Raw genomic sequence first — 26,519 nt, forward strand, 5'->3', positions numbered from 1 at the left:
GGAAGTTTACTTTGTCCGGATATTTCCAGATACATCACTTTTCACGCAGAGGGATGTTAAATACTTTGTGTCCAGCCATCACTCACTAAGCCTCACTGTCAATCACGCTGTGTCACTATCTCTCAGAATCTCTCTCCTCTCACAAAAGCCCTCGAAGTTCTATGGGGGCCCTAAGATGCCCTCAGTTTACATTTCATGTCCACTGCTCCACTGCTTACTATGCTCCACTGGCTTCCGGTAGCTGCCCGCATCCAGTTCAAGACACTGGTACTGGCCTACCAGGCAACAAAAGGCTCCGCCCCATCATACCTTCAGTCCCTAATAACTCCGTATACCCCTACCAGAGCCCTCCGCTCTACGACCTCTGGTCAGCTGACGGTCCCCTCACTTCGGGAACCCGGCAGCCGCTCCTCCTGACCACGCCTCTTCTCCGCCATCGCCCCACGGTGGTGGAACGACCTCCGTCCTACAGTTAGGACTGCGGAATTTCTCACCATCTTCCGCAAGAAACTGAAAACCCTGCTTCAGAACCCACCTGTCCCCCAAAGCCTAACCTCCCTTCCTTACAAAAAAAAAAAAAAAAAAAAAAAAAAAGAAAACCTTGTCTTGTATCTATGTTTGTCAAAGAATTCCAGGGGCTCAATATGAAAGGGTAAATTGACGCTCAGTCTTATTGCGATGTCCGCTTATGAGGTATTAAAAATCCGACTGATGCACTGATTGTAAGTCGCTTTGGCTAAAAGCGTCTGCCAAATGCACTGACCACAAATGGCACATTCTGTGTTGACATGGCAATGAGCAAACGTACAGAAACATTTCTCATATTCTCAGTACAAATGATGTGTATACATAATGCATGGCCTTTCATAGATACAGTGTGAACGAAGCTGAGCCTGAGTAGCACGCACCCGCGGCCTAGGGAAAAAAATAAACGAATCAGTCACTGAGACAACTTGTTACTCCGAGTCATGCAAAAGATTAGTTCAAAGTGAAGGAATCGTTCACGAGCGACACATCACTAGTCCGTGACAGAGGAATGGTGCAATAAACAGCAGGATGCAAGAACATACCTTAAATTGTTATTCATGCACTCAAATCTGAACCTACAAAAATAGAGACGTCAGTTAATTAAAGGAGATCAGCACATGTTAAGAAAACAAGTATAAGTCTGCATGCCCTCCACATAAATTCGTAAAATCAACCTGCTGTGTATATTGAGGTGTATTCTGTTTGTGCAAAACATTCCTTATATTTCAAGAACAACTTGTACCTTATAATGCACACCACATCAGCATCTCATTTAATGAAAACCCTTCACTACTCTCCACTTGCTGTATTTTAGAGATGTACCATTACATTGCCTATTCAGTATAGTCTGTGAATCCATAGAAGCAAATGACCCTTTCACCCCTCAGACCCACCGCCCTTCTAAGGGTTCTAAGTTTTCCATGAACACTTTCTACTGGTTTAATTTTTACTTCATTTTTCTTGCCGAAATGTTCTATATAAACAAATTCAGTTATATGGACTAGAGATGGTATAATTCATAAGCATAAAAATTGTTTTTTACGAATATTATAGGCTCTTTTTGATTGAAGAAAAGAGATTTTGGGAGGCGCTGTGTTTTGGGAGTGTGGTATGACACTGTCCTCTTTCATTGAGTTGCCTCATGTCAAATTTCTATGAAGTACAATTCATACAAACCCTAACCCAAGCCTAAACCTAGATCTCTACAAATGGCCTATAACTCACATAGGCCTTACTGGGGTTGAATTTCTTTTTTTAGACCTGCTCAAATACTGTGCAGAGACTCTGCCATTTCACTAGAAACTTGTCTATTGTGGGAAGCAGGCTCTGCATTTTATTGTCTGAAGTGTGGGACAGCTGCTTTACCCAAGACTTCTGGGTCATTTCCTGTGCCAAGCTAATAGCTCAGAGGGAGAAACCCAGTGAAGGCCTGAGGAACATCTGGGATGGTAAACATCTGCTGCTAGTGACAGCTGGCAGCCTACGCACCTGTCCTGTAAACAAGAGCACATGTTTGGGTTGTTTTTACACTGACCAAGGAGCTACACGATGGCAGAAGCACGCATCTATCTGTTTTGAGTCAAATTGGACAGATCCTAGGAGTTTCTAGTAAGTGTTTGCGTTTACTGCTTGTCGTTAGCAAAACTAGCCTGTTAGCTGTTGTTATGGCAACAAAAGACACTGTTATTTTCCCACTGAAAATGAGTGGGGAAAGTTTTACGGCTCGGAGGGTTTGCACACAGCGGCAGCAGATAGTTGGATTCAATGATCCGCGAAGCGATTGATCATGTTTAGAGTTATTAATGTGATTGCTGAATGTACATAGCCTGACGATTGTTTGCAAAACTCGTCATCTGCTGGGTAAACAACCTCACGTAGCCCGCGCGTTGCTGTCTGTGGCTGAGAATCACTTGTTTTTTCCAGAATCTATAGAGCCTTTTATAGGAGTATTTGCTCTTGTTTGTAAGTATTATGATGTTGACTGCTGTTTGTTTGGTTGGTCCACTTGTTGTTTTTTTATTGCCGTTTTTAATCGGTTATTTTCCGACTGAAAATGAATGGGGGAAGTAGTGGTACGACGACGGATTGCACACAGCGGAAGTAGTTGGATACAATGTTTTTTTCCTCCGTGTTCAGAGTAACATATCAGGCTCCTGTAGCGTAATAGTGTGTGCTATACAAAATAAGAGTGTTGTAATCATTGGAGCCAAATAAATCAGACTCATGGAGATTATACTGCCCTTACTGTGACAATTAGTCTTATCAGTGTAGGCTATTGTAATGCATTACTAGTAATGATGTTGCATTGTTATCAAGCATATATGACAATAAACTTGAAACGTGAACTTCTGTTATCTATTGTATCTTTGGGTTTGAACACAGCATATTCAATGAACTGTGAAAAGGCCTTTATTGTCTCTTCTTTTCTTACAACTCACACTGACTTTCCAAACACAATGACAGGTGGCAATGACATTCCAGACTGATGGGCCGTTACCTTTGACAGTGGGGCGGGGGACTGTTACAAGTGTGCTGACACCTACCTCATCAATATTCATTGTGTAGGCCACTGACTTTGAAAAAAATAGTGTCAGTCCAAAGTTATAAGACTTTAGTGGTCAAACAACATGAAATTTCTGAATGCTTTACTCACCTATGTGTAGCCAACACCTGTGTTTACATGGTTCAGAGCTCAAAAGTCTTGGCCAGAAAGGTTTATAATGTGTTTTTTTACAATATCTCAGCACCTCTGAAAACAGGTTTTTGAAAAGGGTATGTTTAAAGTTGATTTAAACAAAAAAACAGATTAATGAAATTCTTACTGCTCTCAGATTACTGGTGCTGAGTTTGTGGTGAATATAAGCATATGCAACACTTTGGGATCAATGTTTTTAGATAGGTGAAATGTATAAAAATGTCAAGGCATGTCAGACTACTTCAAAAGTGGCTGACAGGCCTCAGACTCCAGAGGGTTAAGCATGAGATGGTAAATATTTGGGCGCATAACTCTTCACACACACTCACCGCACAGAGTATATTTTTCACTGCTTCCGTGTAGTCCTTCACTCTCATGGATTTCGCCAGCTCTTTATCAGACCCATATATACAGTCAAGCACATCCTTCTCTGCATGCCTGATATCATTTTAGCTGTAGAGCTGTACAGCTGTCATGGCTCTTTCAACTGACCGATGTGTCAGTCATTATATAAACATACCTTGAGCGACATGCCCTCTTTCTTTTGGGTTATGGGATGAAAATGATGGAATTGGTTTATTTCTCTTTTTCTCTAATTTGTTATGCTCGTTAAAAATGGTTTGCAAATAGTTCATGAAAGTGGCTGCAGGAGAAGCTGAAGTCTTTTGTGATAATGAAAAGTGTACATTGGGCGGTGAATGAGTAAACTTTCCTTCAATACAAAACACTTGCTGACTGTCCCAGAGTCCTTCGTTAAGGTCTCTGGTGCCATCGAGCTGTTAAGACATGCTGCCAGCTAGCGGTAGTCTTTTGAAAATCTGTATCGTTAAAGTGTATTACATATTGGTATATTTGGAAAACAACGTCTTTGATATGTTTAACATGACAATGATTTAAAAGTTCTTTCTGCAAAAATGGAAAGGTGTGCGGCTTCCTGACTGGGCGTAACCCAACATTCAGTTTTACTTTCATTTTCAAAGCTGTTATAAAAACGGTCAGGCAAGGCAAGAGAAAGCAACTATACAAAGTACAAGCGACACAGGTAAGGTCATTAAACAAATAACTACAAAAGCAGCGCTATACAGCAGTGGGCAACAGTTGGATATTCAATATTCGGGACCATACGGAAACGGAAAAACAATACAGACAACAGATAAACAGTTTCGAAAGTAATTAAGATGCTGCAGTATTCCGGAAACTGATACATAAACTCTGCTGTAGCCTACCTGCCATTAGTCTGTTATAACTAACTTGTATCCAATGGTTGTTCAAAACTCGTGTAACAGCATTCATTTTATTTTATTTATTTTTGTGAGTGCAGATTCACCAGGGCGCTTTTCTGAATGAAAGTTTGAACTAAATTTGCCTCAGATTTTGTATTTTGTGGAGTTACGTAGGAAGGAAGCGTTAGACACTAAACAGCACTAAACTTAATGTAGTAGAAATCATGGCATTTTTTAACTATGTGGCAAACTAATGTCAAAGTGAAACTTTTTAGGTTTGAGCTACACTTACTCTGCATTCCTGCAAGACGAGCGGCTTCAATCACCTAGTAGTGTGTGTCCAAAAAAAACAAAACAAAAAAAAAAAAAAGTAGCTGTTGCGTGAATTGGCAGTTGCCATGGGAAGTTTGTTATTTAGCCTGACAAGTAACATGGCACAAAGCAATGAGAGCTGTAAACTCATTCTATTGTGAAAGTCATCTCAACCGGCACTCACCCATCCACTTTTTCATTTAGTCTACTTTGTTGTTCCTCCAAATGGAATTCCATTTTAAATCACCGTCTCACCAACAAACGAAAACTGCCAACAATTTCTTACCCAACCCAAAATGCAGCAGCTAACACTGGAAAACGAGCCACCGGACGACGAGCCCCCAAATTTTATGTTACGACCCCGTCTAGGGTGGGGTGAACATAAATGAGTGGGAGAAACCTCCTTCTCCTGCCGCCTGAGTGAACCCAAAAAAAACACCAATACCAGAACCGATATAAAATAGTCAGCCTGTTTTTATTACTATATATATATATATATATATATATATATATATATAACTATGTACAAACGCAAAAGACTTCAGGGGTGAGCCAGGCCAAAACAATAAACAAAACACATCTAACTAATAGGAAAAAGGGAATAACCTACAAACGAATACCAAAGTAAAGACAAATTCGACTTTCCTTCCTAACTAATATAAACAGGAGAAAATACGTTTTAAACGGAAATGGCACTCACCCCCTACGTGTGCTGACTATAAAAAGCAAACACAAAAGAAACCAACACGAAGAATGCACTATTTACACCTATTTACACATTTTACTGGATGTGGACTCATGAGTCCACATCATTGCCACAAGAGCTCACAAAATATAACAACGACGTGGCAGCAGGAGTTCAAATGGGAGGTTCCGCGCCAGATGTGTAGCCGTCGTCTTTTTAACTTTCCCTCGGATGTTCCCCAGCCAATGGTGATCCGCCAGCAAACCTGAAAAGAAAATGGGGCGGGGAGCGAAAGGGAGACATAGAGACAGAGGGAACACCCGAGCGGTAACAAAACTACGTCCGAGGACGTAACAGAGATGAATACATGTGCACTTCTGAAAATGTTTCTTCTATTGCTAAAGGAGAAACTGTGTTCAAAGACGTAAAACATATTACACCAGTGGTGATACTTTGAAAATGTATTATTGCAGTACAATTTTTTCTTGGTTGCATATACATAGACCTAACCTTTTACAGATTCTTAATATGAAATTTCTCCCATATTTCAAACCAAGTGTCGAATATTCTCAGAGATGTGGGATGCATGACAGGGGAAGTTTATCTAAGTCTAAAATGGTATCCAAACTCAGTGAACACTTAAGTGGATACAGTCAAGGGAATACTCTCCACAATGTTGCGTATTTCTGCAATTCTCTGGATTTTAAAAAGCCCTGGTGTCACATTTCTTGAGACGCTGGATGCACATGCAGATCAGTGTTATCTTTATTTAAAGTAAACAAGAGTTTAAACGACTTGCAGGATTCCAGTACAAGACTGTGACAGACCAAGAAACTAACCATGACACAGCTGAAAACTCCAAACAATGCCAGAACAAAGAAACAGGGGAAACCATGGAGCACTTATGTCAAACTAAACAAGGCTTAACAAGGTATAACAAACTAAACACAGGTGAGAACAATAAACTAAAAGACTAAACATGTCTGAACCAAAAACTGACAGAGGGGGGGGGAAACAAAAATAAACAGTGAAAACAGAACCCAGACTGGACACTAGAGGGAGAACTAATCCCAAAGAGGACACAGAAGACAGAAACCAGTGGATGTTTCTCTTTCAAAAGTATTTGTTGATGGAAATTGGTTCTTAGAGGCAAAAAAAGGGGCAGGGATAATTTTTTGTGACATGTCTGGAAAAAAATAATTAAATAAATAAAAAAATAGAGTTTTTGTGAGAAAACAATGTCAGCCTGTTTTGGATTATTTGTTTCTTTTCCTTTTTTCTTCTTGTAGTGCTGAGTCATTTCATGGAAACCTATGTGAACATAATTGCCAGTGGTGGTGTACCCTGTCTGGAGAATGCAGTGGTTGCCATGGCGCAGATTGAGAACCAGGCTGCGGTGCAGGATGGGTTTCACCTGTATGAGTCTGGAATGGAACAAGTGAAAAACAACTTCCCTCTGGAGCTGAATGAAATCTTCTCTCAACATCAGCACCTCAACACCATGGCCATACAGGTCTTCATGAAACGCTCCTTCAAGCATGATGGCGTGCATTTGAAAGCACTGGCTGTGAGTTTAAACATTTATCCATGTAAAAGCAATTCAGAGAAGTCAATACTGCTGTCATGAGTGCTAAATATATGTGAACCACGGCAGTAAGGTTGTTTTTTGACAACTAGTAGTGGCAGTGTCAGAATATCATTATTTGGACACAGTGCAATTGAATGTTGTAGCTAACAGGATCTGAGAAGGTGCTGACTGGAAATGTTAATTGTAAAGATGTTGAAATACCCTACCCAATGCTGTTACATAATTCATTTGTAGCTATCCACTGATATCATTCAGCTTAGCGCCAATTAAAAGTTCACCAAGAGAAGTTAATCAATGCCCTGCTTTGCGAGCACTTCAACTTAATTCAGTTTGTACAGTGTAGTTTTGTGTTTGTTTAAAAAAACTCTGTATTGTTTGTGATATGTCACCACATGAAATAGTTCTGTAATACAGTTTATGTTGTAACTTACTTAGGAGGCCATTGATAAGCACTATGTTGGGCTCCTGCTCCAAAATGAGGAGGCCTCAGAGGGGAAATGCCAAAAGCTTCTCATGGATCTCTATGCACCAATGGCTAAGAAGCTCCAGGATGGGTGCTATGCCCAACCAGGAGGCTATGAGCTGTACTGTGGGGACCAGTATCGCAACCATAGCAAGAAAGGAGTCAGGGTAGGTAGACTGAGAGTAAAGAAATATGAAGCATGTCATTGTTTATGATATATATATAAAAAAAAACACATTGTAATGCATACATGGTAATGATCAACTTTTAACAGGCACACCTACATTACTACCAAGGGCTTTTGTCCAGATTAATGATAAATAAGATAAAGTAGTACCTTTTTTATTGATTCCAGCTTCCTCTTTACTTACAGACAGAAATGACAGAATTTACTGTGTTGTGATGCTTGTGTATCCTGTGATCTACAGGCTGAGGATGTACTGGAGGCGTTTCATGAAAGACAAGAGTATGGAATCTAATGCTGTTCTGCAGGCCGATAAGAAACTGACTGAAAATGAGCGGAGGATACAAGGTATGATCACCAGATGGCTGTGACCTCTGAGTGAGTGGGATGGAGATGTAGTGCATTATGTTACGTCCCTGGTGGAGTGTGGTGTCTAGGGGTATTTATGGGGAACGTAGCATAAAGGACCCACCACCTGTGCTGGTTTTGGGACGGTGTGATGAGGGAGGAAAAACACGGACACGGGGAATTGTGGTGAAAAGAGTGCACGATATATTTAGAGTGTTTGCAAAGTGATGTGAGTATGTGTATATACGTTTTTGCTGAAGAAGAAATCTGCATGGAAACATTGAGCCATGTGTACCAGTTGGACCATGAATAGGTCACATCTATCAATTCATCAAGAGATGAAATTCTGAGAGACTGGAGTTCTGTGTGTGTTCCTTTGTGCTTCTTTGCGTCGTGTTTCTAAAATTTGTATTAAGTGAGGACAAGCTGTGGACTGTGCTGTGTACTGTTCCACTCTTGTTGGTTTCTCATCATTTTAACAGTGGCTTCAGCAGCTGATCTGTGGGATCTGTCCTTCTGATCACAGAATAATTTACTGTTTTCGCAAGAACTGACTTGTTAGTCTCTTCAAAATAGTTATTTCTCACCCACTATCATCATCATCCATGGGGGAATTGTCTCTACAAAACATGAGAGAATTTTTGGGAAATGGGAATAAGGGAAATATACAAAGGGGAGCCAAGAATGATCTGAATAAAAGATTCATTTAAGAGCGTCCGAGTACCATATTCTAGTTTATTAAAAACAGTACTTAGCAGTTACATTAGTACTCAAATACTTATATACATGAATACTACTACAAAAATAGCCTAATGGTGGTCTAGCAGGAGTCATGGAAAAGCATGTTGCTTTACACTGACACTGCAAAGCTAAATAACTAACAGATTCATAAGATTTAGAGGTGAACTGATACTCTTCTGCTTGTTTCTCTGCTTCTGAATCCGAAAGAAGAGACGCATGTCTAAGGAGTGGGCTGTATTACATCAAATCACATCACTAGTCTCATATCTTATGGACAAAAGTATTAACAAACAGAACATGCCACTAGGGGGAAGCCTTCTCCCTATTACAGTATCAATGATGCAACTGTCACTATTTCGCAAGCATGAAATGGTATGTGACTGCCTGATATTGCCCTGCCAGCTTGGCAAGTCTTTCATTTTCACTTTCACTTTCACTTTCATTTTTAAATCCTTTATATTAATAGCTCCCCTATATTTAGCCATTTCGCCAGAGGCAGCATCGCTACTGTTCAGAATACAAGCTTCGCAGGTAAGACCACAATAAATATAAGCACATGGAGAGTAGCATTTGGGTATGTGTGGACAGTTACCACCATGGGACACAGAATGCAACGAAATATCGTCGAGTGAATACTGCCGGCCGTAAAACTGCTGCTTGTACCATTACAAAGATTTCCGACAAATGTTACATTAAGTCCTCTATATTTTGCAGAAGGCGCTTGCATTAGGTTAATAGTGGGGACAGCATGACGAGCTAAACACATTATTTACATACATGGGATTTTGACCGTTTTATGTGTCTCATACGGGGCTGTGAGGACGCTCATATTCGATGGCGATTTACAACTTGTGCACCGCTGTTTATGTCATTTCAGTGACATTTTAAAATGGATGTTGAATATCTTTAGCTTAGTTAAAATGTGACCCAAAATGCCATTGTGTTTCCACTGAGCTACCAAAAAATAAACAATTTAGAGACTAAAAGGTTTCGTGGTATAATTTTGCTGCCAAAAATTCAGCATCAGGCCTACACCCGTTGTAGAACCACTTGCTGCTTTGTTTCTGATATGCAACCTGTACCGTCTCTCACACAACATATTGTTTGCGGTATACTACAGTAACTGGAGATTTCGAAAAAGAAAATGAAAATGAATTGAAAAAAAATAAATAAATACAATGAATGCATAAAGCATGCGGGGATATTATTCATAGTGTGAATCTGACTAAGTGTTGATGCTTTTTAAGGGTCACCAGTGCCATTTTAAATTACCTTGTGTTTTGGTGATGGTAAACTCATCCCTTATCATTTAATTATTATTATTATTTTCATAAGCAATAGCAAAATGTTACCATATGATGCACTTATACACAAGTTTGAAATATACAGTACAATAGAAATGTTCATTATATTTTTGATATATTATATATCATATTATATTACCTTCTATATGTTATAGAATACATGTTTGTCAACGTGTGACATGTTAATTTGTGTAAATATTATACAAACAAATAAACAAATATATGATTAACACATCAACCAGGTAATGAGGAAATAAAGCAAATATCAGAGCAAGAAGTCATCTGAATAAATAGGGCTCTATTTTAACATGGTCAAAAGAGCATGGAGTAAGTGCATTTACAGCGTGTCCAAATCAACTTTTGATAGTTTAGCGGCAGATAATTTGAGCACAAAGTAAGGCACAAGGTGCAAAGGGTAGGACTTACTCTCTTAATTAATCGTGTGTTTTGGGCATAACATGCAATTAACCAATCAAAGTTTCAGCTCCCATTCTCTCTAACCCTCTGAACTCTGAGGCCCGTCAGCCACTTTTGAGGTAGTCTGACATGCCTTGACATTTTTATATATTTCACCTATCTAAAGAACATTGATCCCAAAGTGTTACATATGCTAATATTCATCACAAACTCAGCACCTACGCTGGCACCTTAACAGATGGCAATTACAATCATGGATTTAGCACCTGGACAAAAAGAGTGGTTTGCTGATTTGCTGCCTCGGCCGTCTCCCAATCCTCTGTCCAATAAGGTACTCCATTTTACAATGAAACAACTGCTACATTACTTTAGACCAAGGTTTACTTTAGACCAACTGCATTCAAAATATCAATGTGCCAGCAATGCACCCTGACCACACCTCATTTTATGACCTACCACCCAGTTGGACGCAAATTCACTCGCTATTTAAACAACGTGGGCTCTGGATGGGAAAATGACAAATACGCTGGTCTGAAACGAACAAAGACACTTGGGTTTCGGTTTGCGCCACATTGCGCCAGGTGAATGATAAGAGTCCAGAGTGTGTTAAGGATTACTCCATTTTCTTTATTACCTCTAAATCTTCTCTTACACTAAAGTTACAATAATGTTGTAATGTTAGAATCCAAAGGCAGGTTACCTAATGCACCACTCAGAAAACCGAAAGTCCTGTAGTGCTAGAGTCCACACACAGAAAAATGACAGATAAGAAGTCTTATGTTGGTCAACCCCATTGATGCTAATTTCCCACGGTTGGATTCTGTTCATAGACCATACGAAAAACCAGAAGCATCATGACCAACCAGCAAGGCCACCTGAAGTCACCTATGTGTCTGATAAGGAATGTGGATGGATTGCTTCAGACTGAAGAAAAGGCCTTGGAGTACCTGAGGGGAATCTCCCAGCCAGTGGTCGTGGTGGTAGTGGTGGGGTTGTATCGCACAGGGAAGTCCTATTTAATGAACCGACTGGCTGGGAAGCAAACAGGTGAGACTTCTGGTTTAGCACAGAGTTTCCCAAACCAAATATTTTGATGAACAAGTGGACAAGGGTGAAAAGATGAGGGAATTTAACGTTTGTTCTCTAAAGTCCTAGAGAATCAGTAAATTATTTAAAGTGTAAATTTAAAGTGTATTTTTGTCCAGTCTGCCTGCAAAATGTCAAAAAGAACTACAAGGCATATGAGAGAAGTATTGACTTTCATTTTATATATATTGTCATTTCTACATATATGACAAATATTGAACATTAATTAGAACTACATTTAAAGGAATTCTTTTTGTCAAAATTTGTAAATTAGTCAACAATTTAAACTTGCAAAGGCTAAACTAAGAATGATGGTCAGACAAACAGAGGAGACAAAGACATGTTTTGATAGGCCATCAACACAGAGCACAAGCATGACCAGCGTGGATGTTTCAAGTGAAAGGAGGATGTGTTACAAACTCAGCACCCTTCAAGAGTCTGCATCGGGTACTAGGAATTTTCAGGACATGTGTTTTAATAATGGATGTAGGCTTTGTACCATAAATTCCACTCCAGAAGAGAGCATTTAGAACTTAGTGTTAAGTTGTTGTCATCTTTAAAGGGTTTGCCCTGGGCAGCACCATAGAGTCTAAGACCAAAGGTATCTGGATGTGGTGTGTACCTCACCCCACTAAAACTGGACACACTCTGGTGCTACTGGATACTGAGGGACTGGGAGATGTGGACAAGGTGAGGAGAGCAGCTTCACTATGACAGGGTTGCTGTAACTACAAAATGCACAAGAAAATATTTGATTTGGTTAACTCATGTTCATATATCTCAGGGAGACTCAAAGAATGATGCCTGGATCTTCTGTCTGGCTGTTCTGTTGAGCAGCACTTTGGTTTACAACAGTCGAGGGACAATAGATAACCAGGCAGTGGAGAAACTCCAGTATCCTTTAAAGGCAATTGCATTACCAGAAGCTTCCCATTTTTAAATTGTCAAATGTACATGGAGAATAGCAGGTTCATCATGATGTACAACTGTACACATGGCTTCCAAATCAGCCCGTCTTTGTACCCTAGCATGAGACATGGGAGTCACATATGTTTCATTCTATACATCACTTCTTTTTGCTTCGTCAGTAATTGTTCCTAAGCTAGCTCCAGCTATGTCACCGAGCTTACAGACCAGATCAAGGTGAAATCAGCACCTGCTTCATCAGGAGAAGATGAGGTGGAGGAGGACGCTCAGTTTGTGCAGTTCTTCCCCAATTTTGTCTGGGCTGTCCGAGATTTCACTCTAGAGCGGAAAATTGATGGCAGAGATGTGACAGATGATGAGTACCTGGACTTCGCGCTGAGGCTGAAGAAGGGTGAGATTTACAAGTCCTCGGAAATAGACCCTAACAGTAAATACAATGACACATATCATAAATAATTTCAGATTGCCATCATAAGATATGGTATACATATAGGTATAAAAGAGTTTCTTACTGTTAAATTAAATTAACTGAGTTTGAAGATATGTCCAATCATACAGCAAAGACCTTTGCTAGAGTGCAGACAATTTCAGCAGAGCTACCAGCACAACTGCTAGACTTGTTCCTCACATCTCTAGAAATGATTGTAGGTATAGAATCTAAAGTAAAGATGTTAAGAGAGCTAAACAAAGATACATATTTTTTAAGACTAGTCAAAGCTCTGCAAATTATTTTGCTGAATTCATGGACAGTTCTGTCCAAAATACTAAGAAACATGAGCATAAATGCATACCCTTTAATACCAGCTGGATTTGCAAATAGAGAGAAAAAAAATACAGAATTGTGTTTTATTGAATGTGTACCTTGTTCTCTGCAGGCTGAAGATGTACTGGAGCAATTTATGAATGAAAGGAGTGCAGAATCTAAATCTATCTTGCAGGCTGATCATAAACTGACTGAAAATGAGCGCAATATGCAAGGTAAGAAAGCTGACACCTCAGTGAGTTCAGAAATCAGGATATGTACTGCATGACCCCTGAACTTCTCCCATCTTGCCTATTTTCATCATAACCCTAAAGAGTGAAAAGGTCAGCTTGGTAACTATTCAGCAAGCTAAAATAATAGAATTGTTTCAACTTGTGTGCAAGCTTTTCATTCAGACAACAAACTGTATTGCATTTTATATTCTGTTTAGAATATCCTAGGAAAACTGAGCAATACTTGCTGAAACATCCATTAAGTTTAAATCTGACCAACCTAAAGCACATAGCAATTGATAGAAAGAACTGGAACTGGAACTGCAAGACAAAGATTAACATGCTGCCAAAAATGTTTCATTTGTCAAAGTTGATGGATTTTTTTTTAAATTTCATAAACAAAAGACCGACAGTAATTTTCTTATTGTGACTTAAAAGTATTTTTGTTGAGATCATTTATTTCTACACATATAGAGCTTAAATGTATTTATTTCTTTATGTTCCCCCAGAATTTACATTTACTGAAGTTTAGCTGGCAGCACAGTAATGCTGTCTTTTTTATGGGACAGTGGAAAACATGTGTCTAAATCATGTGTAAGCATAGCATGTCTCATCAGTTAATGTGAATGCTATTTATTAGGGGTGTGATGATTCATCAATACGATTAAGCAATTTGATTCGGTGCATTTCGATGAAATGCGATAGGATGTAATCTGGTAGCTCTTAACATTTGTTTAATGTAGATATTTCTTTTCCTCCTTTCTTGTAAAATCCAGATGTCTTCCAAACTTTAGAATTTAGATTTGACGGTGCACTGTAAACGGTGTTGGCGTTGTTAGACATGTTGTTTTTGTTTTTACCTTGCAAGCGACGCTAATTTTACTCTCATAAAAGGTAAAAGGTCAACACAAGTTGTTGTGCAGATTTATTAGCGAATGAGAGTGTAACCGTAGATAACTGAGTCTCTCTCAGCAGCTTAGTTTATACTAAAGTAGAATTAGCAGCAAAGCCTCAGTCAGTTGATTTGTAATTTTAGAATTGAGCAATCAACCGGTTCATGGTACATTTAGATGGATCCACGGGTTCACATATTGATGTAGTCGCATCGGTTTCCAATTCGTATCGGTGAATCTTCACACCCCTAGTATTTATTTGTTGCATGACCCCCTCTAATGACACCGTTTTAAAACCTCATAGAGATTAAGCTGTACTCAGGTATCTAGAGATGATTGATTTCTGCAGAAATAATGTTTGCTCCTTTCACATCCTCCTATTCCTTCTCTTGCCTGCAACCTCCTTGAACCCAACTCTCCTTTTCTGGGATATGGGGGAATACACAGAGGAGAAAGAAAGAGCTACCATGTTGGAGCAGAGGATAAAAGCAGAGCAAGAAAAGCAAGAGGAGATGAAGAAAACTTTGGAGGAGGAGCGTCAGAGTCAGAAGGAGAGGCTGAAGCAGATGGAAGAGAAGATAGAGGAGGAAAAGCGCCAGCAGCAGAGAGAAATGGAGTTAGCCATGGACAGCAAGCTGAAAGAGCAGAAAGACCTCTTGGAAAATGGCTTTAAGGAGAAGGCTGAGCTTTTGGGTGAGGAGATCCAGCAGCTAAAGATAGAAAAGTCTGCAAGCTCCGGTGGCATCTTCAAAGATTATGTCATGCCTATCATAGGGACAGGTGTCGATGTTCTATCCTCCATCCTCCAGTATAAGGTAATGGCAAAAGCTTTCAGACGATAACCTACCATGGTCAGTCCCCTGGAGTAGGACACTAGAGCTTTTTTTGCCTTTTCCAAAGGTTTTGTCCTATCTGACATGGATCTTACAGATGTACAGAGTAGAGTTGAGTACAGATGCATACAAGTGTCTGTGTTTCAGCCCCTCCATCACTGGTGGCTTTTTAATTTTGATTAGATTACACTTTGTGTGTACGATAGGTGCAAAATTAGAATAGGGTGTCATGTTTACTTAGATACCTTTGTCAAAAAACTGTTTAATCACTTGTAAATTTCCTTGTGATTTTCTCAAGTGCAGTTACGCCTCAGTATCAAACATATTGTGTGTGTGTGTGTGTGCGTGTGTGTGTGTGTGTGTGTGTGTGTGTGTGCTCATCAAAACAGCATGCTGTTTTATCTCTATTACTTATAACTTGACCAGTAATGCTAACTCAATTATGCAAACTCCTCTAATGGAGAGACTAAAACATATATTAAAAAAAGTTCTGAACACACACACACGCACGCACATACGCACGCACACACACACACACACACACACTCACACACACACGCACACACGCACACACGCATATATATATATATATATATATATATATATATATATATACACACATAAACAATATTAAACACATATTGAATGTAATGAAATGCAGGATTTACCAATTCCTTCTATTTTACACTTTCTGTTTGTCTCAAGTACACATGTCAATAAAACTGTGCGTGAAATAAGGCTGCATTGTTTGTACATTATTTTTGCTTGTGTGCGGTTAATAGACAATAGTAACTGGCTTTACACATACTGGGGGAGATGTGCCACTCATCAATATATTAATGAAGACTGCAAAAGTAAGCAACATATTGAAACCTTCCTGTATCCGTGGTTATGGTGTATTAACTTGGAAATTTGGGTGGACAATATCTACAAGTAATCAGTTTTGGTTTTCAGTTTTTATGAATTTCAGTTTTGGCATATGTACAGTCTCTTAGTGGCTGAAATTTAAGCTATGTTAAAGAACTAGAAATAATTAAATAATAAAATAATATTAAATACTAAAATGTCTCCCTGGTGAAATCACCAGTCCTTCCTTGTAATTACGTTAGGTTGTTTTTTCCTCTGGAATGTGTACCCTTAATGCAGATGAAAGAATATACTCAGATTTAATAATACACAAGAAAGCTGCTGAGCAATTTGTTAAACACGAATAGCATTTGCCGTAGTACAAGAACCAGAGTATACTCCATTAGATTCAAACAAATATGGGTTTTATCACTCAAGACTTTACACCTGCTTGAACTGGGCTGATTTAAGCCAAGTTCGGAACTGAACTGCACATTCTATTTTGAATGTTTCATCCTGCAAATGAAGCTCACTCCACCCAATATTAGATTCAATGCCATGTTTATTTTCTTTTCCATCTTTTCTTGAGGTTGCCTCATGTTCTCTTTGAAGCTTCTCTTTTGATCTTCAATCTGCTGCTGCTGGATCTTGTTCTGCTCTTCCAGAGGTGAAAAGTCTGAAACTGGGAAAGTGTGGATAGTAAATATTTGGGACTTTATAGTCAAACCAGCTAAATGTAAATATGTGCCAATGCAAAAGTGAATAGATGTAAAGTGCAATGGTGAAGGACATGAATCATAAAACTGTGTGAAGGTAAGAAATTTGGTCTGTGTATATTGCAAAGTGTTGGGTCTATAACATATGGAAAAACAATTAAGTTTAGGACAGTGTGAAGTGTTAAGTGTGAAAGGGGTAAAGTGAGGGTAACGTTATGCTGCTGGGTTTCCATGAGGGATTTGTCAGCAAACAGAATGGTCCGTTTAATGTCCTCTTTGTCATTCATGTACTCTGTCAGCACCTCCTCACTCTGTGAACATACGCACAGGCACACAAGATCTCAAGCTCTCCTGAAACATGATACCACACTACCACTCCTGGTACACTTTAGCTAGCATGAATGTGACAGCACAAAACAATTGTTTGGAAGGTCATATATTGGTCAGTCACGCATTGGAAAGCAAAGTAAAGATTTAGGATTATTTTACAGTTTGCAGAGTAGTCATCTACCCTGTTGCAATTTCAGGATTTGCATGATGTTATGTTATTAATCCAAGGTAATACAAAATCGGTCAATTTTAACACGTTTTAATTGAGTTAACAAGATGCTATAATGACTGCATGGGATGAGTGCTCACCATGAGTCCACGGCCTTTCTCTGATCTGTACTGCTCAGTTGCTCTTTCCATGTCGTTGCAGTAGTCTGCGTAGCCCCCAGGCCTTTGTCAGTGCATCCTCCAGTGAGGCGAACACACAAGAGATGATGGACTTGCACGTTTTTACGAGACTCCTCCATATTAAGTCCGCAGCACTTCTCATATTCGCTCTTCACCCTGTTCTGTAGACAAAGAAAGGGGGAGAGAAAAAGAGAGAAAGAGGTGAGTCCCAGACAGTGTTGGTTGGTAAGGGATTACAGAACCTGAGGAATTCGATTATCACTAGCATGCCTGACATAATCCTTTTCTACTAATGCCTGTTGTTTTAAAAAAATAAATCAGAGAAATTTGGTATTTGCTTTTTATGTTGATGCAGATTTACATAGCCGAATATGGTCTAATTTATTTGATTCTCATTCAGTTTGCTTGTTCAACTCTGATTTTTTTTTTTTTTTTTTTTAATGGACGGCACCATGAGCTCCTCTTGATGTTTTTGGTCGAGGTCATTGAAAGAGTTGTTGATGAAGATGCTGACTGTCTCTTTCACAATGGCTCCATGGACGTCAGATAGCTCTTCTTGCATTTCTGTTGCGAGCTGAACTTTATGGCTCATCTCACTCAAAGAACTCAAAGCCTTCAGTTCCAGCACGGGCATTTTGAATTTGGGCCAGTGACTCCACAGCATTGTCCACGCAGGGCACCTGCCCACTGCGGATTGCTTGAGTGTAGGTGTCTGCAAGGTTGCCCCACACTGTGAAAAGATTAGTTATTAAATTTACAATACCGGTGCAATACAAGCATACCTGGTGGTAATGTTAAATGTACAATGTGCAATTGCCTCTCCTCTCAAACAAGAATAAAAAATGGAAACAAACAAGCAAACAAATAAACAAACAGAAACAGATGCAGCCATTTGTATGCCAAAATGAGTAAAAACTACACCTTAAATTCATGAAAATATTTTTGAAGCAGAGCAAATGCATACTAACCTGCTAGTCGTTGTGCATACCAATTTGGAAGCTTTTTGGAAGAAATTTGAATTTTTTACTTCCAGTATATCCTCAGTCATTCACAATACTATGAATGTCCTTCCAGGCTTATACCCATGTTAATCCTGGATGCTAAAGATATGTACATCTCCTACAATATGTGTAAAGCATTTTTCTCTAGTCTATTAAGTGCACATTTGCAGAAAAAATATACAAACAGCAATTTTGAATTTCAGAACTGTATATGCATGTGAATTCTCTCATTTTATCATGTGTAATATGTGTTTTAGTCTTTCGACTAGTTTATAATATCATTTGTCTTAAAGGGAATAGAGATAAAAGGAATAGGGATAAAACATCAAGCTGGTTTGACAGGTATGACATAATTAATTGTTTAATGTTTTTAGATTTAGATGTCATTGACTGGTATACAGAGTGCCTTGACATGGAAACACACACACACATACACACACACAATAATTGATACTGAAATACAAGTAATCTTGAGAAAATCTCAGGGAAACTCCCAAGAGGTTAAGCGTTTCATTGGCAAAAATATCAAGAAAACATGACAGGTTATTCTACCGCTGGCTTATCGTACACGCAAAGTGTAACTTAATTAAGATTAAAAAGGCAACGGTGATGGAGAGTCTGAAACACAGACACTTGTATACATCTGCTTGTATTTAAGATCATATATGTAAACAAGCGTCTACATGTAAGATACACTGCATGTCAGATACAACAAAACCTTTGGAAAAGGAAAAGACATAAAGAGCTTTGCTGACCCAGTTCAGAGGACTGACTATGGTAGGTTATCATCTGAAAGCTTTCACCATTGCCTTGTACTGAAGGATGGAAGACAGAACATCGACACCTGTCCGTACGACAGGCATGACATAGTCCTTGAAGATGCCACCAGAGTTTTCAGCCTTTTCTTTCTTTAGCTGCTGGATCTCCTCACCCAAAAGTTCAGCCTTCTCCTTAAATCCCTTTTCTATGAGGTCTTTCTGCTCTTTCAGCTTGCTGTCCATGGCTAACTCCATTTCTCTCTGCTGCTGGAGCTTTTCCTCCTCTATCTTCTCTTCCATCTGCTTCAGCCTCTCCTTCTGACTCTGACGCTCCTCCTCCAAAGTTTTCTTCATCTCCTCTTGCTTTTCTTGCTCTGCTTTTATCCTCTGCTCCAACATGGTAGCTCTTTCTTTCTCCTCTGTGTTTTCCCCCATATCCCAGAAAAGAAGAGTTGGGTTCAAGAAGGTTTGGTACCAGAGAAGAGAGAAGGATAACAGAAATGAAAAAGGAGCAGACATTATTTCTCAAGACATTAGTTAGTACAGCTAGATCTCTGTAAGACTTTAGGAACTTGTCATTAGAGGGGGTCATGTAACAAATAAGTATCATTCACACAGGTTTTCCATTGTGCTACAAAAAAGAAAAGAAAAAAAAAAACAAAAATTGCCAGCTAAACTTTAGGAAATGCAAGTTCTGGGAGGAAATGAATAAATAATAAATAAACAGTTAAATACTTTCAAGTTCTGTATGTAGGGAAATAAATGGCTTCGACAACAACAACAACAAAAATGCTTTTAAGCCACAGTAAGAGCTTTACTGTCATAATTATTGTCTACTTTTGATCATGAAAGTTCCATCAGTTATGAACAATCTGTGAACTCTGAAGCATTTTTGTCAATCCGTGTGTTTCTAAGTGAACAGTTCCAGTGCTCTCTATCATTTTCCATGCACATGTGCTTGATCAGATGAATACTATCAAAATGGATGAATCAACTTGTGTTGCTCAGTTTTCTCAGGATATTATACACAAAATAATGATAAAAAAAAAAATGTATGCTACCTAGAAGAAAGCTTGAAACCTTCACTCACTCTTTATCAGTTGAGTACATATCCAGCAGTATATAGCCTGATTCCTGAACTCTCTCAGGTGTCAGCCTTCTTACCTTGCATCTTCCGCTCATTTTCAGTCAGTCTATTATCAGCCTGCAGGATAGATTTAGATTCTGCGCTCCTTTCATTCATAAATTGCTCCAGTACATCTTCAGCCTGCAGAGAACAAGGTAAACGTTCAATAAAACGCAATTTTGTATTGTTTTTCTTAATTTGCAAATCCAGCTAATATTAAAGGGTGCGCATTTATGCTCATGTCTCTTAATATTTTGGACAGAACTGTCCATGAATTCAGCAAAAGAATTGCTGAGCTTTGACTAGTCTTAAAAAATATGTATCTTTGTTTAGTTCTCATAACATCTTTACTTTAGATTCTATACCTACAATCATTTCTAGAGATGTGAGGAACAAGTCTAGCAGTTGTGCAGGTAGCTCTGCTGAAATGATGTGCTTCGTTGCTTAACTCATCTCTAACACTGTAACATTCATTTCTGTATTTTCTGTGTATGTGCATTTTCTATGTTTTCCTCATATTCAACACTGCCCATCTTAAATTATTCCAATATATGCTGCATATGAATTATGTATTGGTGTATGCCTCATACCTTGTTATTGTCAGTCTACCTACCCTGACTCCTTTGTTGCCATGGTTGTGAACACGTTCAAAAAAACATAATTCTGTATTTTCTTCTTTATGTGCCAAGCCAGCTGGTATCAAATCAAAATGTATTCATGCTCATGTTTCTTACTGTTTTGGAAAGAACTGGCCATAAACTCAGCACAAGAATTTTTCTACGCTTTGACTGACTAGAATTAAAAAATATGTATCTTTATTTATTCATCTTCATTTTATATTCTATGTTTACAATCAATTCTTGGATATAAAAAACAAGTCTAGCTGTCATGCTGGTACTGCTGCTGAAATGGTACTCTTCACTCTATAACCCATCTGTAATGCTTTATAGTGCTCATTTCTACATGTTCAGTATATATGCATTTTTCTCTGTTTTCCTCATATTCAACACTGACCATCTTTAATCATTCAAATATTACATACACATGACATATTTCTACATGACTCATACCTTGTTATTCTCAGTGCAACCTACCCTGACTCCTTTGTTGCCATGGTTGCGATACTGGGTCACTACGTTATTACGGTGCCCACAATATACTTCATAGCCTCCTGGCTGGGCATAGCATCCTTCCTGGAGTTTCTTAGCCATTGGTGCATAGAGATCCATGAGAAGCTTTCGGCATTTACTCTCTGAGGCCTCCTCATTTTGGAGTAGGAGCCCGGCATAGTGCTTATCAATGGCCTCCTGAAAAAGTTAAAAATATAGATGTTCTAAAGAATAACTGAATATTGATATATTATATGTATAGAATTCGAGCATTCTTAATTCTACTCAATCATTTTCACAACTCTTTCGACTCAATAAAAATGTTGATGATTAGTAATAAGATCAGCTTTGCCTCTTGCAAAGTTTTAGGCGAAATTTCACTAAAGGGATGACTGAAAATGTACATATATAATGGTATCAGTTAGAAATCATTAGAAGTGATCAGAGGCATGACCCTGAATGACTTAATCACTTTACAATGTGGTCTTTCTTTGTTGTTGTAGTTGTTATGTTCAGTTGTTATGTTCGGTTGCATGTGTTGTAAGAATAACAATATCGATGTATGCCTCTGTTTAAAAATACAGTTTAAGTGTATAAATGTTTAAACTCACAGCCAGTGCTTTCAGATGCGCCCCGTCCTCATCCTTGAAGGAACGTTTCATGAAGACCTGTATGGCCATGGTGTTGAGGTGCTGATGTTGAGAGAAGATTTCATTAAGCTCCAGAGGGAAGGTGTTTTTCACTTGTTCCATTCCAGACTCATACATGTGAAACCCCTCCTGCACCGCAGCCTGGTTCTCAATCTGCGCCATGGCAACCACTGCATTCTCCAGACAGGGCACATCACCTCTGGCAATTGTGTTCACATAGGTTTCCACCAAATGACTCAGCACTGCAAGAAGAAAAAGAATGGCCTTTGCAAAAACTGAGATCAGACACACCACAAAAAAGATTCCTTCCCTTTATTTTTGCCTCTAAGAACCAAATAAATGCAGTTTCCCTCAACCATGATTTTTGGACACGAATCATTAACTTATGTACTAAATCAGTGGGTTTTCCAGTAGTCCTCATAAGGGTATATATAATCACAAGAGTGCATTTCTACAGTCACTGTAGTATATGTTACGTTATGTAATGAATGAGTGACCTATTTACTGATTTTGTCACATCACCACTGTGGTGTTATTCACCACTCCAACTGATCTTAGCTGTGTATTTCTGAAAATGAACATTGCCACAGCCATATTAGTGTGAATATTACACGCACATTTTAAGCAAAAAAAACCCCAAAAAACAAACAAACAAAAAAAACATGAAACAGAAAAAATGAGGAAATGATCAGAACATGAGAAAATGATCTGAAAATACATTTCACATTTTCATTGCTGCAGAAATATTTTTTAATTCTGAATGTTTTTGACACAGTATGTGCTGAAAAATGCTGACAAGTGCTGACTGACAAATGCTATGTATTGCTTTCAGCACCAAAGCCAACTGAGAGGAAAGCTATTCCATGTCCAATTTAGAGTGTGCAACAACCACCAAGCTTGATAGTTTCCAACAAGTTTGTAATTTGCATACATTTGCATTGTCTCCACCCAAACATTGCACTTCCAAATGACCCCAAACTGTCTATGCATTAAGAAAAGGCATACAAGTATTCTATCCCAGTTCTTTCACCAAGTTCTGCAGCAGGTGACCTCATTTTAAAAAATCACAGGAGATGCACCATCTCCTGTTGATGCCATTACAACTTTCCCCTCCAGACATCACTACTGCGAAGACATGATAAACCTATTCCTGAATGATGTCATTCAAACAGCAGACTCACATCTTCCATTGACTCTGTGGCCCCCCTTCACTGTTTTCACACGGCTCTCTTTCAGGATGTACTTGCAGAAACGATCAGCAGTCTCCACAAATTTGGGACAAAGGTCATTCACATCCATGTGCTCCAGATTACACATATTTCCTGGAGTAGTCGGGAATGGGAAAGTAAAGCACTTCCGAGATGGGAAGTAGCTCCGAATACACTGCCTAGGCAAGTTGTAGTTGATTACAGACTTTCCCAGACCTGAAGAGGAGAGCATATAGTCTACATTAGTCGCTGGGAGACAGCATTAAGATTGATGTGTATTGTGGCAATTGTGGAAATGTCTCATGGTTTTCAAATGATTGACCACACATATCTTTTTACACCAAAAATCAGTCATTAAAAAAATAAATAAATAAATAAATTACAATGACATCACAGCCCACATTGATGTGCTGAATACCACATGTAGTAATATTGAAGCACTCTCCTTGTTATACAGCTTGTCTGCACTCTAGCAAAGGTCTTTGCTGTATGATTGGACATATCTTCAATGTCAGTTAATTTAATGGTAAGAAACATTCTTACACTTATATGTATACCATATCTTATGATGGCAATCTGAAATGATTTGTGCTATGTGTCAGTGAATTTACTGTTATGGTCTATTTCCGAGGACTTAGAAATGTAAATCGCACCCTTCTTCAGCCGCAGCGCAAAGTCCAGGTACTCATCATCTGTCACATCTCTGCCATCAATTTTCCGCTCCAGAGTGAAATCTCGGACAGCCCAGACAAAATTGGGGAAGAACTGCACAAACTGAGTGTCCTCCTCCTCCTCATCATCTTCTCCTGATGAAGCAGGTGCTGATCTCACCTTGATCTGGTCTGTAAGTTCGGTGACATAGCTGGAGCTAGCTTAGGAACAATTACTGACGAAGCAAAAAGAAGTGATGTATAGAATGAGACATATGTGACTCCCATGTCTCATGCTAGGGCACAAAGACGGGTTGATTTGGAAGCCATGTGTACAGTTGTACATCATGATGAACCTACTATTCTCCATGTACATTTGACAATTTAAAAATGGGAAGCTTCTGGTAATGCAATTGCCTTCATCATCTAAACGACTACAATACTCTGCTCTTTTGAAAATAGCTAGAATAAACAAAGCTTTCTCAGATAGTAAAACAAACAACATAACTTGACAATTAGATTGAATTCTTCCACTTAGATTGAATTCTGATTAAATTCAATTCTCTATAAAGTTTTTATTGAACAACCACGGACACCTTTAAGTTTTGAGATCATGATGCATTGCTAAATATGATCGAATCTTGCAGTATTCATAGTAGATCACAACCTAGTACCTTACTCTCTGATGCCGATTAATACATTGATACAGCCAGATGAGAAAGTGACTTCATACCACGTTAAAGGATACTGGAGTTTCTCCACTGCCTGGTTATCTATTGTCCCTCGACTGTTGTAAACCAAAGTGCTGCTCAACAGAACAGCCAGACAGAAGATCCAGGCATCATTCTTTGAGTCTCCCTGAGATACATGAACATGAGTTAACCAAATTAAATATTTTCATGTACATTTCGTAGGTACAGCAACCTTGTCATAGTGAAGCTGCTCTCCTCACCTTGTCCACATCTCCCAGTCCCTCAGTGTCCATTAGCACCAGAGTGTGTCCAGTTTTAGTAGGGTGAGGTACACACCACATCCAGATACCTTTGGTCTTAGACTCTATGGTGCTGCCCAGGGCAAATCCTTTAAAGATGACAACAGTTTAACGCTAAGTTCTAAATGCTCTCCTCTGGAGTGGAATTTATGGTACAAAGCCTACATCCATTATTAAAACACATGTCCTGCAAATTCCTAGTACCCGTGCAGGCTCTTGTAATGTTCTGCTATTTTTTTTTTTTTTTTTTTTTCCCATGTTTGATCTACAATACACACTGCACGAACACTGCCTCTCTATTCTTGACATTTTTTTTTTTTTTTTCTTTTTAGTTGGATTCTTGACTAATTTACAACTTTTGACAAAAAGGCTTCCTTTAAATGTAGTTATTATTAATGTTCAATATTTGTTATATATATAGAAATGACAATATATTAAAAATGAAAGTAAATACTTCTCTCATATGCCTTGTAGTTCTTACTGACATTTTGCAGGCAGACTGGACAAAAATACACTTTAAAATTACACTTTAAATAATTTACTGATTCTCTAGGACTTTAGAGAACAAATGTTAAATTCCCTCATCCTTTCACCCTTGTCCACTTGTTCACCAAAATATTTGGATTGGGAAATTCTGTGCTAAACCAGAAGTCTCACCTGTTTGCTTCCCAGCCAGTCGGTTCATTAAGTAGGACTTCCCTGTGCGATACAACCCCACCACTACCACCACGACCACTGGCTGGGAGATTCCCCTCAGGTACTCCAAAGCCTTCTCTTCAGTCTGAAGCAATCCATCCACATTCTCTATCAGACACATAGGTGACTTCATGTGGCCCTGCTGATTGGTCATGATGCTTCTGGTTTAACTTATGATCTATAAATAGAATCTGACAGTGGGAAATTAACATCACCGGTTTTGACCAACATAAGACTTCGTATCTGTTATTCATCTGTGTGTGGGCTCTAGCACTACAAGAGTGTTGTTGTTCTGAGTGATGCATTACTTATAGGTAATCTGTCTGTGGATTCTACCATTACAATGCAATTTTATGCATTCATTGTTTGTGTGGGGTGTGTGTGTGTGTGTGTGTGTGTGTGTGTGTGTGTGTGTGTGTGTGTGTGTGTGTGTGTGTGAGAGAGAGAGAGAGAGAGAGAGAGAGAGAGAGAGAGAGAGAGAGAGTGTGTCTGTGTTTTGTTTGTTTGTTTTTGTTTTTGTTTTTGCTTTTTCCTTTTTTGAAAGCTCCACTTACTGTAGACTACCACAAACAATATGCTATATGTTGCAAGAGAGATGGTGCTGATTGCAGGTTAGAAACAGAGGAGCATATGATTCTACAACGAGTGTAGGCCTACTGTTGAATTTTTGGCAGCATAATTATACCACAAAACTTTTTGGTCTCTAAATTTTCTCTTACTGGTAGTGGAAACAGAATGGCATTTTGGGTCACAACTGAACTTAACCTAAAAATTTGAACATACGTTTTAAAATGTCACTTTGAGATGAGAAGAAATAAACAGCGTTGCACGAGTAAGTCGCCACTGAATAGGAGCGTCCTCACTTAAAACTGTCAAAATCCCATTTAT

General features: G+C 38.8%; 1 protein-coding gene and 1 pseudogene across 1 annotated transcript in view; one reads left to right on the plus strand and one right to left on the minus strand.

Moving 5' to 3' along the window:
• The window catches only part of LOC115821101 (guanylate-binding protein 1-like), a 28,105-nt gene extending 12,894 nt beyond the window's left edge, over positions 1-15,211 (plus strand). The window contains exons 6-9 of the mRNA XM_030784862.1: positions 6,733-7,010; positions 7,467-7,661; positions 13,377-13,479; positions 14,817-15,211. Of these exons, the coding sequence (XP_030640722.1) occupies positions 6,733-7,010; positions 7,467-7,661; positions 13,377-13,479; positions 14,817-15,211 (971 nt within the window). The remainder of the gene's footprint in view (positions 1-6,732; positions 7,011-7,466; positions 7,662-13,376; positions 13,480-14,816) is intronic.
• A 1,432-nt stretch (positions 15,212-16,643) lies between these two features.
• LOC115821628 (guanylate-binding protein 1-like) lies at positions 16,644-25,785 on the minus strand (annotated as a pseudogene).
• Positions 25,786-26,519: the final 734 nt, after the last annotated feature.

Source organism: Chanos chanos, chromosome 9 (assembly GCF_902362185.1).
Source record: "Chanos chanos chromosome 9, fChaCha1.1, whole genome shotgun sequence".
NCBI lineage: Eukaryota > Metazoa > Chordata > Actinopteri > Gonorynchiformes > Chanidae > Chanos > Chanos chanos.